Source organism: Dromiciops gliroides, chromosome 3 (genome assembly GCF_019393635.1).
Source record: "Dromiciops gliroides isolate mDroGli1 chromosome 3, mDroGli1.pri, whole genome shotgun sequence".
Classification (NCBI taxonomy): Eukaryota; Metazoa; Chordata; class Mammalia; order Microbiotheria; family Microbiotheriidae; genus Dromiciops; species Dromiciops gliroides.
In genome coordinates this window covers 174,493,403-174,513,252 of record NC_057863.1, presented here as the reverse complement: position 1 = coordinate 174,513,252, position 19,850 = coordinate 174,493,403, and the positions used below count along the sequence as shown (strand labels likewise).

The 19,850-nt window shown below is 35.5% G+C and overlaps 1 protein-coding gene across 6 annotated transcripts in view; it reads right to left on the bottom strand.

The window, feature by feature from the left end:
* The window catches only part of ARHGEF7 (Rho guanine nucleotide exchange factor 7), a 318,711-nt gene that overhangs the window by 193,391 nt on the left and 105,470 nt on the right, over positions 1-19,850 (bottom strand). For all 6 annotated transcript variants that reach the window (XM_043991289.1, XM_043991291.1, XM_043991290.1 and 3 more), the window contains exon 3: positions 11,326-11,410. In XM_043991289.1, coding sequence (XP_043847224.1) covers positions 11,326-11,410 — 85 coding nt within the window. The remainder of the gene's footprint in view (positions 1-11,325; positions 11,411-19,850) is intronic.

Sequence of the window (19,850 nt, the reverse complement as noted above, 5' to 3'; positions counted from 1 at the left end):
AAACCCACATAAATCATTGGCATTTCTATATATTACCAACAAAATCCAGCAGCAAGAAACAGAAGGGAAAAGTCCTTTTAAAATAACTGTAGGGGCAGCTAGGTGGTGCAGTGGATAGACTACCGGCCCTGGATTCAGGAAGACCTGAGTTCAAATTTGACCTCATACACTTAACACTTACTAGCTGTTGACCCTGGGCAAGTCACTTAACCCCAATTGCCTCACACAATAAAATAAAATAAAATAACTGTAGACAATATAAAATATATGGGAGTCTACCTGCCAAGACAAATACAGGAATTGTATGAACATAATTACAAAACACTTCACACAAAGTCAGATCTAAGCAATTAGAAAAATATTAATTACTCATGGGTAGGCTATGATAATATAATAAAAATTAGAATTCTACCTAAATTAATTTGTTCAATGTCATAGCAATCAAACTACCAACCTATTTCATAGAGCTAGAAAAAAATCATAATAAAATTCATCTCAAAGAACAAAAGGTCAAGAACGTCAAGGGAATTATTGGAAAAAAATGTGGAAGGTGGCCTGGCCATACCAGATCTCAACATGTATTACAGGGGCAGCTAGGTAGCACAGTGTGATAAAGCACTGGCCCTTGGAATCAGGAGGACCTGAGTTCAAATCTGGCCTCAGACACTTGACACTTACTAGCTGTGTGACCCCAGGCAAGTCATTTAACCCTCATTGTCCCACAAAAAACCAAAAACATTACACACACACACATATATAAAACACCTGTGTTATAAAGTAATAATCGTCATCAAAACTATCTGGTACTTGCGGCAGCTAGGTGGCACAATGGATAAAGTACCAGCCCTGGATTCAGGAGGACCTGAGTTCAAATCTGACCTCAGACACTTGATACTTACTAGCTGTGTGACCCTGGGCAAGTCACTTAACCCTCATTGTCCTGGGGGGGGGGGAAGAAAAGAAAGAAAGAAAACTATCTGGCACTGGCTAAGAAATAGAGTGGTGGATCAGTGGTATAGATTAGGTACACAAGACACAGTAGTAAATGACCATAATAATCTTGCGTTTGATAAACCCAACTGCTGGGAAAACTAGAAAACAGTATGGCAGAAACTAAGTATAGACCAACATCTTACACCATTTAGCAAGATAAGATCAAAATGGGTACATAATTTAAACATAAAAGGTGATACCATAAGCAAATTAGGAGAGCAGGTAATAGTTTACCTATCAGATCTATGAAGAAGGGTACAAAATGTAAAATGGCTAGTTTTGATTATATTGAACTAAAAAAATTTTGCAGAAACAAAATCAATGCAAACAAGATTAGAAGGAAAGTAGAAAGCTGGGGAACAATTTTTACAGCAAGTGTCTGTGATAAAGGCCTCATTTTTCAAATACATAGAGAACCAAGTTAAATTTTTAAGAATATACGTCATTCCCCAACTGATAAATGGTAAAAGGATACGAAAAGCAGTTTTCAGATGAAGAAAACATGCTCTAAATCACTATTCATTAAGAAACACAAATTAAAACACCTATCAGATTGGCTAATATGACAGAAAAAGAAAATGATAAATGTTGGCAGGGATATGGGAAAATTGGAACATTAATGCACTGCTAGCATTGTGAACTGATCCAGCCATTCTGGAGAGCAATCTGGAACTATGCCCAAAGGACAATCAAATTGCATATCCTTTGATTTAGCAATACCATTACGAGGTCTGTATCCCAGAGATCAAAACAAAAGAGGAAAGAAACTATATGTACAAAAATATTTATAGAAGATCTTTTTGTGGTGTCAAAGAATTGGAAACTGAGGGAATGCCCATCAATTGGGGAAGGGCTGAAGAACTCGTGGTATATGATTGTAATGAAATACTACTGTGCTATAAGAAATGACAAGCAGGCAATTTTATAAAAACCTGGAAAGATTTACATGAAGTGATGCAAAGTAAAGGGAGCAGAACCAGAAGAACATTATACACAGTAACAGTAATACTTTTTTTTTTTTTTGCAGGCAATGAGGGTTAAGTGACTTGCCCAGGGTCACACAGCTAGTAAGTGTCAAGTGTCTGAGGCCGGATTTGAACTCAGGTACTCCTGAATCCAGGGCCAGTGCTTTAACCACTGTGCCATCTAGCTGCCCACCAACAGTAATACTTTTAATCGACTGTGAATGACTTAACTATTCTCAGCAACATAATAACCCAAGACAATTCCAAAGGAATCATGACCAAAAAAACCCCCCAAAAACTGCTATCGCCTCCAGAGAAAGAACTGATGAAAACTGGATGTAGATCAAAGCATACTATTTTTCACTTTTTTTTCCATTTTTTTCCTTTAGGTCTGTGTCTTCTTTCACAACATGACTAATATGGAAATATGTTTTGCATGATTACACATGTATAATCTATAACAAATAGCTTACCCATTATCAGGAAGGGGAAGGTGAGAGAGGAAGGGAGAAAATTTGGAACTCAAAATTTTTTTTAATGAATGTTAAAAACTGTCTTTATAGTGAAGGGAGCAGGGGCAGCTAGATGGCGCAGTGGATAGAGCACTGGCCCTGGATTCAGGAGTACCTGAGTTCAAATCCGGCCTCAGACACTTAACACTTACTAGCTGTGTGACCCTGGGCAAGTCACTTAACCCCAATTGCCTCACCAAAAAAAAAAAAAAAAAAAAAAAAGAATTTATAGTGAAGGGAGCAGAAACAACAGAACGCTCTGCACAGAGATAGCAATAATATTTGATGAAGAACTATGAATGACTTAACTACTCTCAACAATACAATGATCCAAGACAATCCCAAAGAACTACTGATGAAACATACTATCCACCTCCAAAGAAAGAACTGATATTGATGGAACACAGACTGAAGCATGCTATATTTCACTTTCTTTCATTTTTTTTCTTTTATTCAAGTTTTATTCTACAAAATGACTAATATGGTAATGTTTTACATAATCTTACATGTATAAACCATATCTGATTTCTTGCCACCTCAGGGAAGGGACCGGGGAGGGAGGGAAGGAAGGATAAAAATTGGAACTCAAAACTATAAATAAAAATGTTTATTACTTTTTTTTATTTAAATAAATTAAAATTTGTCTTTACATGTAATTGGGGAGGGAATAAAATATTTTTTAAAAAATAAAATAAATTTACAATTTTTTTTAAAAAGCCAAATCTTAGCACAAAGCTATACTGATTTCCTAAATGTCACATAATATAATCACAATAGAATTAAAAGGAGATTCTTTTACTAAAGGGAGATAGATATGATAGTGATATGTGATCAAGAAGTATCTGATACTGGCTCCCTTCATTTTTCATTATTTATTTATAAATTACAGTATGGACTAGATCATTCTGGCTCAAATGACATAGTTTGTGGGTAAAGGCTCTTTCTTCTCATAGTTTCTTGGCTACTATACTATTTTCAATACCTTGAAGGAAAACTAAAGCAGGTGGGAAAAATCCCTCAATTTTTCTTCCTGACAGCCCTGATAGGTTTAATGAAGATATTGTGAAAATTTAATGAAGAATTGTGAAAATAAAAATGTATTTATGGATCTTCTCTATCCATACTATTCCTATATATAATTATCACAGATAACAAAGAACTGGTTACATAAATTTTTAGCACTGCTAGGAATATTTGAACCTTTAAGTGTCTTTTAAATGTATTTCAGAAATGGGTCAGAAATGTGAACACATGCTATTTTTACATGTATTTGGGGGGAAATAAATACTAAGTAATTTTTAAAAAGGAAAAATGCAAACAAAAAAAGAAATGTGAATGCATGAAAAGTTTATTGCATTATATTTCAATTTAAACAATTTGGACAATTTAAAATATAGATGTTACTTCTATTTTTACTTATATCTCCAGGGAGATGCCTAATTTTTGTCTTTACTTACCAATTTATCAATATCAATACTGTGTTTTGATAGAAATATTTACAATGAAAACCTCTGGAAAGCCTGTCTAGTCACAAGCGTCCTCTGCCTGTTCCTTTCTTCTATTTTTAACATACTTATAAGATCATAGGATCATAAATTCAGAGCTGGAAGTATCCTTTTGTGCCATCTAGTACAACCTCTTCATTATGAAGGAACTAAGACACATGGTTTCATAAATGATGATTGAGATAGGATTTGAATCTACATCTTCCTCAATACTATACCTGTTATAGCATAGCTGTAATCTTAAAGAGCTAGTTGCTTCCCTGGGCTTCAAATGCCTAATCTGTAGAATGAGGGGGTTGGAGTAAATGGTCTTTGGTTCATTTCAGGTATAAAACAATGATCTATATATCTTCTGACCCTTTCCACTATGCCTCACAGCCTCTCTCCATCCTAGAGTTCTTTCTCTTAATCTTTCTTCCTCACTGAATTAATAAAAACCTGGATTTCCCCAGGGCACTCTATATCTTGAATAGCCCTTTTTAAAACTAACAGCTCTTTTTACTACTTCCCTTATATCAGAAAGTCTGGGAAGCATACTCCTTGATCTCTTACCCCTTCTGATTCCTTGCTTTGCAACCAGTCTCCAGCTCTGAAGCTAATTTCATTCAACTATACTATTCTCTCCTGATCTTCATCATTATCATCTACAAATCTCATAGGTGTTCTCACACCTTTGTGTCTTTAGAACCTAGCTTCCAAGCTTGTCCTTAACTCCTTCACCTGACATCAGACTTAGACACTTCAATATCTACAATAATGTTAACCTTCCAACATCATGTCTTCTCAGTTCCTTAAATTCCTTAGATCTTACAACATCCATCTCTACCTTTCTACAAATAATTCACCAAGGAAATTCATACCTGAATCCTTATCATCCTGACATTTTTCTGCCTTCAATAATAATAGCTAAAATACATATAGTCGGGGCAGCTAGATGGCGCAATGGATAGAGCACCGGTCCTGGAGTCAGGAGTACCTGAGTTCAAATCTGGCCTCAGACACTTAACACTTACTAGCTGTGTGACCCTGGGCAAGTCACTTAACCCCAATTGCCTCACTTAAAAAAAAAAAAAAGAATAAAATACATATAGTCCTTTAAAATTTACAAAGAGGGGCAGTTAGGTGGGACAGTGGATAGAGCACTGGCCCTGAAGTCAGGAGAACCTGAGTTCAAATCCAGTATCAGACACTTGACACTTACTAGCTGTGTGACCCTAGGCAAGTCACTTAACCCCAATTGCCTCACAAAAATAATTAATTAATAATAATAATAATAAAATTTACAAAGAGATTCAAATTTATCATCTCAACACCCTCATCAAAAAGACACTTTGGGCATTATTATCTCCATTTTAAAGTGGATGAAACTGAGGATCAAAGAGATTAAATGACTTGTTCGGGGTCACACAACTTATAAATGTCAGACGGCAGTAATAGCCAAGTTTCTAATGATCTCAAGCTTAGTGTTATTTCCAATATAGCATCCTCCTTCCAAGATCCCTCTTCTTTCCATTTCTTTCCATTTCTCCTACTCCCTTAATCTTCCCATATCTGTTCTCTGCCTCCACCAAGACTTTTGATCCATCAATTCCTTCTTATTTTCCCAGGTCATTATCTGGTCTTACTTCTCTCTCTCATAAGTCTTAACACTCTAATCAACCATTTCAAAAATGTCTTTTTTTTCTCTACCCTCAAACTCCCTGCTCTCTTGACATTCTAGTTCTGCTAATACTCAACACTCGATAACTCTTACTCCTGAGCAGCCAGTACTAGGGAAAAAAAAAATCACTAAATGACTAAATATGATTAAAAATTAAGCTATCTTAAACTCAACTGAGTTCTCACTGCATTGGTAGTATCCTTTTCATTCATCTCTTACTGATTTTAAGCACATTCTTCCTACTCCAACACTTTCCAATGATACTACATTCTACATGGGTGAGAAGACTGAGGCTATCAGACATGAACTCCCCCACATTCCCTCTTCTAATTTTCCTAAACTTCTCGGTCTCCACTCATCCCTTCTTCCTTTTCCACTAATACCAAAAAAAAAAACAAGATGTCAATTACTCTAACTGTAGACTCTGTCCTGTCGCTTTCTGTCTCCTCTGATCTTACACCATCAAAAATATCCTATCATGTATTTTCAGTCTACATTCTACAAACAAGCCTTAACACCAGGTCCCTAACTCATCCTAAGGAGGGGAAAACTACCACTTAAACTAAAATCCTGTTTTTCTTACCTTCACCATTAAACTTTTAGAAAGAATAGTCAGTCTACATTTACTACTTCTACTTCCTACTAATAGCTCACTTTTGATCCACTGAAATCTATGATCCACTCGCCAAACTTACTAAACAACTCTTTTTGTGTAACAAAGAACTGGAAGCAAAGTGAGTACACATCCAATAGAGAACAGCTAAACAAACTGTGGTGTATATGTAATAGAACATTATGTACCATACAAAATGATGTATATAGGATGGATTTGGAGAAACCTGGGAAGACTTGTATGAACTGATACGGAATAAAATGATCAGGACTAGAACATTAGTAATCAAAATAATGTAAAGAAAAACACTAGTTATGAGATTATTGAGAATCCATGTAATGAGGGAGCGAACTAGGGTTAGTATTAGGAATGAAAAGGAGGGAATGCATTTGAAAGATACTGCCAAGATAAAAGAACCTGGCAATTTATTTATTAGGTATGGATAGATGAGAGAGGTAAGAATAAAAGATGACTAGGTGACAAGCATGTTGGAAAATATTTAAACTGCTGATCCTTCCATTCACAATCTGACTCCAATTGATCTTTACATTCCTATCTAACACTATTCCCTGGCCCAAACTTTAAATTCTGACTAAAATGGATTATAAAAACAGGTCAGGATGATGCTTATGCTCATTGAGTTTGAAATGATAGTGTGATGACACATTCTGGTGAGATCCCAAACTCTTAGCTGCGCTAAAGTTAGTTGACTGTGGTCCAGCTCCTGGGGAACTATTATAGTGTTGGACTTACATGTCCTGTTGGATGGATCATTTGTATCCACTTTCCTCTTGTTTATCTAATTATGTATGCTAAATTCCTAGTTGGTTATTGCTGCCACCCACCTTTGGCAATAGCATCTAACTTGACACTGGTCACCTAATTTTTTAAAATGTTTTCTTTTTTGTTGTGAACTTAAACACCAACAAACTTTAATAGCATAGAATTCAAAGAAGAACCAAAAAAAAGGATTATGAAACCATAAACTTCTATGATATGCAGTTTATTTTCAAAGTATATATTAAATTTAATATATTTGAAAAATCTCCCTAATTTCCCGAAATTTCCTATGATTTGAACTCATGAAGATGAGTCATCCTAATTCCAAGCCCAGTAATTTTATCCACTGTTCCGCCTAGCTGCCCCTTTAAAAATGTGTATTAAATTTTATATGGTAGTTACAAAATTTCCCTGTTTGTGTCTTGTTCTGACCTTATTGTTTATTCTTTCTTCATTGTCTGATGTTCTCTTTTTCTTTCTTTTTGCATCTCTATCACTTTTCAGTCTTCACTACATCCTTTGGCCCTGTCCTAAAATCTTTTCCTTGTAAGAGTTAAAGTGCTGTCAAACAGAAACAACACATTGGCTGTCTGAAAATGTATGTCTCGTTCTCTATCTCTAGTTCATTACTTCTCTGCCAAGCAGAGGGTGACATCCTTCATTGGTCTTCTGAAGTCATGATTGGTTATTGTGTTGAATAGAGTTCTGTAGTCTAGTTCACTCCTTCATGACATGGATTCTCAATAATCTCCTAGCTAGTCTTCCTGCCCTCTCCAATCCATCCTTCACACCAATGCCAAAACAACCTTCCTCAGATCACATCACTCCCCTGCTCAAAAAACGTTCAGATAGTGTCCTCAAATGCCTAACAAATGAATTATAAAGTGTAGATTCTGGCATTCAAGGCTTTCTGTACTCTATCCCTACCCTACCTTTCCATTCTTATGTTATACAATTTCCTTTAACATAGTCTATGTTCCATACAAACTAGACTACAATCCATCCCTGCCATCTTCCATTTCCATGCTTTTCTTTATGCCATCATCCATGCCTGGAATGGATTCCCATCCCCAATCCCCTATCTCTCTGTTAGGTCCCTCTCTTCCATTAAGATCCAACTCAAGTATTATCTTCAACTTAATTTGAAAAATATTTAATCTCCAGAAACCTTCCCTGAGGCCTTTCCCCCATCTGAAAGTATTCTATCTCTTCCCCCTTAAATTTCCCATATTACTGTTAAATATTTATTCTAAACATTTAAGCATTCAAATATACAAACAAGAATTTTTTAAATCCTACAAAAACTATACATATCATTTTCAGCTTAAAGTATATATTAACTTTAATAAGATAGTTATGAAAATATTCTGCTTGCTTCTGTGTCCTCTTCTACAATGTTTTATCTTTTTAATTTTCCAGATTATGTTGCTGTTTTTTAAAAAACATAATCATAATCAGTTTGTATAGTTTTGTTCTGACCCTGGTACTTTCATTCTATATTCCTTCACAGGAGAGATAATGTGACTTAGTAGATAAAGCACTGGCTCTTGAGCCAGAAAGACTCAGGTTCAAGTCCCTGCTCAGAAACAATGTATAATTCCGGTCAAGTCACAACCTTAATTTTCTAAGGTATAAAATTAGATGGATGTTCTCAAAGGTCCATTCCAGTTCTAAATATATAATCCTAAATTCCTGCACTATACCTTCTCCTATATTTCTCTGAATTCTTCATAAATACAAATATTTGAATATACTCATCTATTATTATTGTTATTATTATTTATTGAATATACTAATCTATAATAATTTATTTGGCAATTAATATACATTTATTAATCCCCTAATCTGTAACAGACACTATACTTGACACTGGAGATACATGACAATATATAAATATGTACAACATGTATCTTGAAGCAAGTGAGAAATTCCATGAGAAGAGTTGAGTCACATGGGTTGTTTCCCCTTTTTTTGCTATTGTAAGTAATATTGTTTTGAATGCTTTTGTAGTTATGAGTCTTTTTTTCCTTTTAGTAATATTTTCAAAATATAGTATGAGTAATGTCTGGTGAAAAAAAATGGAATTTCCTCATTTAGTGTGCCATGAGCTCTATATATGTAGACTTTATATTTGTTAGTGATTTTATTCATTCCTTTCGCTTTACATATTTAGTTCTTTCCAATTCCTACTGTTTTCCCTTCTCCAAGGTTCAGATTCCCTAGAAATTATTTTCCCGTTATTTCCTACCATATGGTCTAATTTAATGGTCCTCACCAGAGACTTTCCTCTATACAGCCCTGGGTGGGTTTCAACTTTGTACTTTAAAAAGCCAAGACAATAATGCTTGGTGGTTCAGAACTACCAAGAACACAACATAGAAGACACACCATGTCATACCATGAACTACTCTTAAAGCAAATGTTGAACCTCAAGACAGCTTTGTTTTGACAACAGGCTCTGTCACCAAATTACCACTATTCAATAAAAGGAAGTAGCAGGTGCTTCCTCTCTGCCTTGTTTTCATTCATTCTTGTTCGAAATAGTCATGTATAACATCCTGGCACTTTAGTGAATGGATATCATGTATGATAAGATATCTGATATCCCTTGTTTCACAGAAATAAAATCCTAGCTTAGAACTAATAGTAGTACAAGGGAATTTTTTCCTCTTAGTTTTAAGCACTCCTTTCTCTTTCATCCTAAAGATAACAAACCTACATGCAGAAACAATCATACATACACACACACACACACACACACACACAGGATTATGTGTGTGTATATTATATGGACATAATACATACACACATTTATAAATGAATCTAGCACCCTTTGGCTGAAGCATGAAGAATTTAAGAAAAGAAAAAGAAAAAATCCAGATATGGAAGATGGCATCAAAGGCATCCTATTGCTAAATCTCTTATTTTGATACCTATTAAATTTCTCACAAATAAATAATTAAGAAATATTGAAAAGTAAATAAAATCAGCCTCTAGAATATTTCCTTTTTGAGCCCCACAGCCAATTTAAAATAGGATTCATAAGCATCTTCCAGGAACAAAATCAGGAGTAGAATTTCTCTCATCACTTATAAATGACTAAGAGTTGAAAAGATAGCCCAACTTGTCTTAGCACACAGGAATGGGAATAGGATGTTTCCCCAATAACTTAGCTATAAATTGGGGTTAGGAATACCAGGGATCACATGCTCCAGGGCACCCTTATAACTGCTGTGACTCTGGAAAAGCCTATGTGTTTGGGGGTACTATTCCCAAAGCTACTTTCCTTGGTCATGATATCATCTGAATAACTATACTTTATATGTGTGGTTAATAGATGCTGGCAGGTCCTACCTAAAAAGCCTTTCAGTATCAACCTCATGACAGGTTTGATAGGGCACATCATGAGAGGGCTGGCCAATTTTTTTTAAACTAGAGCAACTCATTATGACATTGACTAAGGTTTAAAGTAGTTGTGATCTGCCAACAGAACATTAGCTCCTTGACAGCAGGTCTGGTTTTACTTAGTATATATTTATTTTTTAATTTGTATCCTCAATCTGTAATACGATGCCTGGCACATAGAAGACTCTTAATAAATGGTTATTGATTGAATTATTGGACAGGAGGAAAGTACAACCCCCACTGATGAAATCTTAGAGCCTTAAAATATTAAAGCACTGTACCCATCAATCTGGTCATATCACAAAGCTCACTAGATATTTGGGCAAGCTAAATCAACACAAAATCTTTAAGAGAAAATCAGGAGGGGCAGCTAGGTGGCGCAGTGGATAGAGCACCGGCCCTGGAGTCAGGAGTTCCTGAGTTCAAATCCGGCCTCAGACACTTAACACTTACTAGCTGTGTGACCCTGGGCAAGTCACTTAACCCCAATTGCCTCGCTTAAAAAAAAAAAAAGAAAAAAAAAAAAAGAGAAAATCAGGAGAAAGATCCTTGTTCACCTATGTCTCAAGAAGCCCCTGGATCCCTCTGACACCAAGTCCGATGTTTTTAAAATGAGAAAACTAACCAAACCGTAAGATAACAGAGTAAAGATGTGCCAAATTCAAGAGAAGAATTTTGCCACAATAACAAAACAAAACACAGAAATCAGCCAAAATAAATGTAAAGCAAGGAAAGCTTATTTAAAAAAAAAACTGAAAAATGTTTACTTTTCTCTATTACCAGTAAACAAAAGTACATTGTACGGAAACACTCTTGAAAATGATCAAGCCAGGTCACCTTCTTCCTTCCCTCATCCCCAACCAGAAATCAATGAAGCAAAACAGAATCTTACCTGCTGTGACTTTATTTAGAGTGACTAAGGAGCTGAGAACCTTGTTAAAGTTCTGTCCCTGATATAGATCATTTGCATCAAATGTCTGAAAGGAAGAAGGGGGGAAAAAGGTACAATTAATAAAATTCCAGGTTTGTTTCAGGCTAAATCATATGATCAAGTAAACGATACAGGCACATGTCTAAGGTTATAAAAGTGGAGAAACAGGGACTCATTTCTTTCAGTACCAGCTCCATCCTCACAGCCCTGGTTCAATTTCCAAAACATCAGCAACCATCCCTCATGCTCTGCCCTCTTTTAACTTGAGGCTCAGATCTTATTCCTGCACAGCATTCAATAAATGCTCAATAACAATAATAAAGTTTTGCTTTCCTCCTGTTGTTAAGGTTAGTGAAGAGAATCTGGCACCTAGCCCAGAGCGGCTCAACAAGGGAAAAGGTATAGGTCAGAGGATGAGGCAAGGTAGAACAGCAAACCATTCCAGAGTTAACAATGGCAAAGCATTATATACATATGAATATAAAAAACAAGGGATGGACAGGAAAAAGGTATTCAAATGGAAAACAAGAACAGTAGTCAAAAGGCAGAGCTCTAACATGGCACTTACACACCCCTGAGCAAAATTTGAAAATTTAATTCCCGATATGTTAAGTGTCTCCAAGAGGCTTTGGGAGTTTATCATTACATGTGAAAGCTAATTCATAACAAAATACATATAATAAGGTGTTACAGATAAGTATATCTATAAAAAAAGTGTTATTAAAAATTCTTCCTAGTTGCACCCTTACCATTTTGTGATGTACTCTAAGTAGGTTGCCTAATTACTGATTACACTTATACACAATTACACACACACACACACACACACACACACACACACACGCCACATTTCTAACTTCTATACAGAATACTAGAAGTTAGACCAAAATTATGTCTGAGGCTCCATTTTCCCCTATATGGAAATGTCCAAAAACACACAAATAACTAAGGCTGGTCACTTCAAGGAAATGTGTCAGTGCTAGAAATGGATCAAAGTCCAACATCTGGCCAATGCAGAAGATATCTTGAGTCACAGGATCACAGGTTTAGAGTTAGAATACCTCCACACTTTAGTCCAAACATAATAAAAATGAAACATAGCCCTTAGCCAAATGTTTTAACCAAAAAATCCAAATAATTTAAAATAACATCAACATCCCTCTCAAAGTCACAAAACATAGAGAAAAATACTGCACTGGAGCAAGTAAAGTTACTTAGAGGTCAAAACTATATGATTTTTTTTTAATATAAGATTTCTCTGTGGAAAAAATAAATATGAATAATCTAATCAGTATGTTCCTCTGAATATTAGCAGGCACTCAGTAAATATTTTCATTCATTGAACAGTCTATGTTAATTACCTAATATGTTCATAGTCTATATAAACTATCTCATCTGTGTTCATATTTATTACAACACTGTACCTATTATTTGTATCCTGGCCACAACTCTAAGAACAGAAACAAATTTTGTTTTTATTGCACCTTCCAATCCTCTCCTCTCATCATGCCTTGGCACCATAAACCTTTCAAGCACTTAAATGTTCATTTAAATTAAGGTCCTTTCTAAAAGGTATAGGGGAAAAGTTCATTTAAATAATGTATCAAAATGGCAGGAAGGGGAGAAAGGAGTTCTCATTTTATTCAGGTACTTTAGTTCTGAAAACTACTTGCTTCTTAGTCTTGTGTGGCTAGCATTCATGAAAAAACTAAAAATCACTAAATTAAATTACAAGATAGGATCTGGACCTGTTATTCCACTGACAAATAATTCCCAGGTAAGAAAATTCCCTCTCACCAATATAATTCAGAACCTTCCCTACAACTTAATATAGTCTTAGAAAGCTGGCCATAGTTACACAACCAGTAAGTGCCAAAGGCTATAAGGCCCACTCTATCCATCACACCTTCCTGTCTTTCACTAAATTATATACAACATAATTTAAAGACAATGATAAAAAAGTTCAGAAACTGCTTAAAGCAAGTAAAGTGAAAGCTAGATTCCTTAACTGTGTAATACATTCTAATACACAAAGGTTCCTAAAGTATCCTTTATCTCAGAATTAATTTAATAGCAAAACTGAAATGCAACAAAGAAAAAAATCTTTAGAGATTTGTCTATTTGCGGAAACTCTACATATTTAGTAATGTAGTTTTTAACATTAATTTTGAAATTCAAGTATGACCTGATAGAAGCAGAAATTAAGATCCCCTCTATAACAGGAACTACCTCAGATACCAGACCGGCTTCAGAACAACGGATAAGATAGAGGGTAATTTCAAAAGTTCTAAAAATCTATGACTTAAAGTAAATCTAACTTCAGAGGAAAAAATATTTGCTCCAAAGAGTGATCCAAACTTAAGAAATAACAATGTACATTTATTTTTAATTTTGTGTTTGGCTTTTTGAGGGGGGTTTTTTTGGTGGGGGTTTTTTTTTCCATTCCGGGCCTCAGCTTCCTTATCAGTTAAATAACACAATTGTATTAGCTAATGCCTCCTGGGTAAGAGTGTAGTCAAGCTTAAATATTCAGTCTAATTCTAAAACTCAGAAATCTGAAATAAAAGTATATGTAAAATTTAACTAACCTTCATTGTGGATAAAAAGGCAGCACTTTACCAGGCCAGTCAATGCAATAACAGGATGTTAAAAATGCAGAGTTTCCTGTTGTTCCAGAACTATTCCTCTTTCCTACTTGGATACTAAGCACCATGTGATTTGGTTGAAATTGTCTACCTACCAATGGACATCAACATGATGTCAGAACTTCAGTGAATATATACATATCATTAGTATTACTTAACAGGAAACTAGACAATGAAATGAGATAAATGTTATCTATAGACCAAAAAGAAAATGTAATATTTAGTGCTATTAAGTGATCTAATACTCTCTTCTATTGAAAAATTGTAAAATACTTAAGCAGAATCTATTAAGGAAAGAAATCAAAAGAATTTCAGGGAATAAAGGAATTTATTACAATGAATTTATTCTAAGTCTCCCTAAAAACTTTTAATTTCATTTTGCTAAAACCTCTTTAAGAATAGTGTAAATTTATGTTGAATTAAATTCACATTTAATACACTATGGCATTTCTTTTTTTTTTGTCTTAATAGAATTTTATTGAATAGAATTTTATTTTCCAAAATATATATAAAAACAAATTTTAACAATTTTTTTAAAATTTGTGTTCCAACTTCTCTTCCTCCTCCATTCCCACCCCCCCCACACACACACACACACTAGAACTCAAGCATTTCAAAATAAGCTTCTAATAAAAAATATATTTTTTAACTGGAATTTATGAGCATGCCTTAATCCCCCCCTCCCCTCCCCACCAAATATCTCAAGGCTCTATGAGTGGCTAAGAAAAAGAACAAGAATATTTATTTTATGGGAGTTTTTTGGGAAAGGGGAGTAGAAAGGAAAGAAAATCAATGACAGTTACAGGAGGTGGGGTGAGAGGGTTTCTGTTTTTTAAAAAAGAAAGAACAAGGGCAGGAGGAGGAAATCAGAAGTCATTCTTTATTCTTCAGATTGCTCTAGTATAGTAATGTTGGCACCATGAAATTCTGTTCATATGTTAGTCCCTCCCCCACACATACTACCTATCTACTAGTTAGTAAGAACAGGGCTACATAACAACATAGATGTAGGAGGAAAACAAGGGATTTGGAGGATTCACAAAAGAACTGATAGTAACCCACCATGACCCAAGCATAAAAGCCATGCCAATGCCCTTACAAAAACTATAATACCTTCTAGTTCCCTCTGGCATTTTTGCATAAAGTCAAATAAAGGAATAGAATTGTTTAAAATGTCAATAAAATATAACCATCTAGAAAGTTAGCCCATTTAAACATGGCTCTTAAAACATTACACATTGACATTTGCAGTTTACTTTCCTTTTTTTTTTTTTTAATTTCCTCAGAAGCAGTAGCGCCTTCCAGGTAAGACACACAACTAGAGAGTTCAATGTTACTAAAAACCAGAGTGTTTGATGACTGAAGCTCCTGCTACAGGAACTGTTCTACTGCCTAGTCTAAGAAATACCAAGCACACAGAAAAAGAGAAACAACCCTGGCCCAGGACAGAATTGTGATGTCTGTGTCCTGCATCACCACCTCCTCCATTATTCATTTTCTCCTTTTCATTCCCCATGCCCATCATCCAGGTTCAACAGTTCTACTGCCTTCTGGATTCCATCCTCACTCTCTAAATAGGGGGATTTGAAATGGTCTTTTCCACTTTGAAACTCATTTACAACAAAGTTATCTGGTTATTCCAATCATACTGACTATTTTCATTATTAAAAAATATTTCTATTTGTAGGTATTTCAAGCATAAGTGAGCAGATGGGAGCCAAACTTTTCTTCTTTTTCTTTTTTTTTTCTGGCAGGGTAAAAAGGGAGTAAATGGTGGTGGGGTGTCCTAGTTGCTGCCCTTCACATTATACTAATCTACAAACTAGCCCAAAGGCTAACCTGCCTTAGTCATTTCAAGGTGGAGCTCAGATGAGTCAGAAAGGAAAGCTATTTATCTTCTCCTGCTCCCACTACTATCCCATTCATGATGAGCCTGAAGCAACAGCTTGGAGATCATTTCTTGGGAAATATGAATCCAGAGGGACATATACTAAGGTCACTAGCTTTTAATGTAAGTCACTGCTTCTCCCAACCAACCATTCACTAGAGACTTCCTTTCCCGTTCTCTTCCCTTTTCCTTAAGTCTCACCCACCTACATAAAATTCTCACTTCCACAGGATTTAATGCCCTCTCCTTTCCATGCCTTTCCAGGAGTAACCTGGCCTGGTTCTCCATCACCGAATCCCAGACTCGCAGATTTGGAAGGAGCTTAATAGACCATCTACAGGAACTCCAATGATGGGAAACATGCTACCTCCCATGGTAGGCCATATTTCGCCTTCACATAGCTCTGATAGGAAGTTTCTCCCTAGATCAAGATGAAATTTGCCTCTACAATTTCCATCCAGCATTCCTGTTTCTACTGGGGCATAAAATGACAATACTAAAACCTATTTCAGGGGCCAACTTTTCAAATACTTGAAGACGACTATTATGTCTCCCCCTAAAGTTTAGTCTTCTCTTGGCTAAACAGCCCTAAATCCTTCAACTGATTGATCATCAGATGGCGTAAACAAGGTTTTCCACCATCCTGGCTGTGTTAACAAATCTTTTAAAATAACTGTATGATTTCACCAAAACATAAGCAAAACAGTAAACAAATAGTATATATTTTTTATGTGTTTTAAGACCTAAAGTCTTGAGTTAGAAAAGTACAGATCATAGAGATTAAATGACTTGCCTAAGGACCCACAAGAGAGTAGTGGCGAAGGTGGTATTCAAACTCAAAACTACTGACTCCCCATCCAAACGCTCTTCAACGGAACCATTCTAACAATGGTGATAAAATAGAATGCAATAAATGTTACCTTTCTCTGGAAAAAAAATACTAATAAATATAATCATAAAATTTCAAAAGTAAAAGCAGCAAAAATTGAGGGGAAGCCCATCAATTGGGGAAACGCTGAACAATTTGTAGTATATGAGCATAATGGAATATAATGGAGCTCTAAGAAATGACAAGCAGGATGCTTTCCTAAAAACCTGGAAAGACTTACATGAGTAAAGTGAGCAGAACAAGATAACACTGTACACAATAACAGCAATGTTGTACAATGATCAACTGTGAATGAGTTAGCTATTCTCAGCAATACAATGAGCCAAGACAGTTCTAAAGGACTTATGATGAAAAAATGATCCTCGAAAAAAAGAACTGATGCAGTCTGAATGCAGATCAAAGCATACTTTTTTTTACTTTCTTTATTTTTCTTGGCTTTTTTTTTGTCTGTGTTCTTTCACAACATGACTAATATGGAAATATGCTTTGCATGACTGCACATGTATAACCTATATCAAATTGCTTGCCTTCTCAAGAAGGGGTGAGAGAAGGGAGAGACTTGGAACTCCAAGATTTTAAAAAGCAAAATGTTAAAAAAAAAAAAGTTTACATGTAATTGGAAAAAATAAAATATTTACAGTACTAGAAAGGGTTTTAAAAACAGTATTATGATTAAACAGCCTGGAAAAATTCAGCAATTATTCTTTAATAATAAAAGAAAACATGGTTTACCAGGACATTTCTTTCAGAATTCTGCACATATGTTTTAGTAGATCCAGCAGCAAAGCACATCCTTACCTCAATATGAGATATTTGTTTATATTAGAAATAATCATCTTACCAAATTATATCTAGAATAAGTGAATTGCTAAAAAGGAAACAATAAAGCTTAAGTTAATATACAGTACCAAAGGCACAAAATGCAAAGTTAAAACAAAAATTTTAAAGGAACAAAGAATCATTGAGAAGATGAAAGGAATTTCAGAAATGAGATGTGAAGTACATTAAAAAGTGTTAGCTTCCACTTTAAAGAACTAAAGTCACAAAGGTGTCTTTAAGGCTATAAGTTTGTTCAATCTGAATACGATATTAGATTCAGGAGGAACAAATTCACCAAAAAGAAAGTAGAATTTTAAAAATAATAGAATTTGACAGTAAGAAGGGAGCTTTAGAAATCTAATCCAACCATATCACTTTATGGATGAGAAAACATGCTTAATGATAAAAAAACTAGAAGTAATTTGCATTCAAGACAGAAAATATTCCATAATCTATACCGAAATTTATTTTCTTTGAAAATATAGTAAAATGTAAAGAGAATAAACAAAGAGAAAAATAATTTCAAATTCTTGTTAGTTTTAGAATTTAAGTTTTATAGTAAAAAGGTGAGAAGACAGGCTTTTTAGATTCTAATTCCCTATCACTATTCAATAGAGCTCTCAAACATTAGAATAACCAGCCTCTATACAAAATCCACAGAAGACTACACAGTACTAGAGTCTAAACAGAAAGACAGCTCAAGAAGTGAGAACTAAGAGTGGCACATTGGAAAAGGCACTAAATTTGTCTGAGGACCTGGGTTGGAATCCTCATTCTGCCACTAACTACTTTTTTGGCCTAGAGCAAGTCACTAAATCTCACTGGGCCTAAGTTTCATCAGCTATGAAGTGAAAGGGTTAGACGAGATAGTCTCCACAGACCCTTCCACTTCTAAATCTATGATTCAAACAGATGTCAATCAGAATGTGAAGAGAACAGAGGGACTCAGGCAGCAATCATAAAAACAAGTATGAGAACAGGAAAGCATTTCTAACAGAGGAAAGCCAGGGAAGAATTATAGAGATTTATAGAGGGAAAATGAAGGATTTAGCCACAGACAGGATTTTAGAAAGGATAAGTAATTCACAAACATCTCATGCCCAGAACCTGGGTCCTTTTCTCTTCTCCCCGTGTACTACTGCACTTGGTTATCTCATCATTTCCTATGGATTCAATCATATCTATGGAGTTGATTCTCAAATCTACTTACCTAGTCCTAGACTCTGCTGAACTCTAGTGTCATATCTCCAACTGCCTATTAGACGTCTCAAACTAGAAAGCCTGTAAACATTGTAAACTCATCATATCTAAAACTGAACTCAGTATCCTTCCTCTCAAACCCTCCCCACTTCCAAATTCCCTTTTACCACTGGGGCATCAACATCCTCCCAGGCATCCAGGCCTCACAACCTAGGTGTCATTCTAGCCTCACTCACTCTTCATATCCAATCTGAGGCTATAGATTTTTACCTTTGTAACATCTCTTATATTCGTCCCTTAGCCAGCTGGCTGGTATCCCGGCTACAAGTCTCTACCCACTAGTGATCTTCCTAAAGTACAGGTATGACCATGTCACACTTCCCTATTAAGTCAACTCCAGTAATTCCCAGTCACCTCCAGGATCAAATATAAACTCCTCTAACATTTAAAGCCCTTCATACACAGCCTGTCACCTCCACTATCCTTCTAGTCTTCTTATACTTCATGCATCCCCAAACCCCCCACCATGTACTCTTCTATCAAATGACGAAGGCCTCCTCACTATTGCTCAAACAAGACACTTGTGTGTCCAGCTCTGGGCATTTTCACTGGCTGTCCCCTATTCCTGAAATGCTCTCCCTTCTTGCCTAAGTCTCCTGCCTTCTCTGGCTTCCTTCAAGTCCCAGCAAAAATCCTTCCTACCTTCTACAGGAAGCCCTTCCAAAACTCTCTCTGTTCCAGTGCTTTCCTTCTGTTTCAGATTTATCTTGTACGTAGTCATTTGCATGTTGTCTCGCCCAACAGACTGTAAGCTCCTTGAAGGCAGGAACTGTCTTCACCTTTCTTTCTATTTCCAGTTCACTGCACATAAAAGGTGCTTAACAACTACTTACTAAGGAAAAATTACCAGCCAGGACTTTAGAATCCACATAGCAAACAAAACAAAGTATTCTCAGATCGTCTTTGACCACTATCACACATTCAAAACTAACAACTCCCCTTCCCCAAATTCAAAGAATGGGATTCCTGATATCCAGGTGTCTGC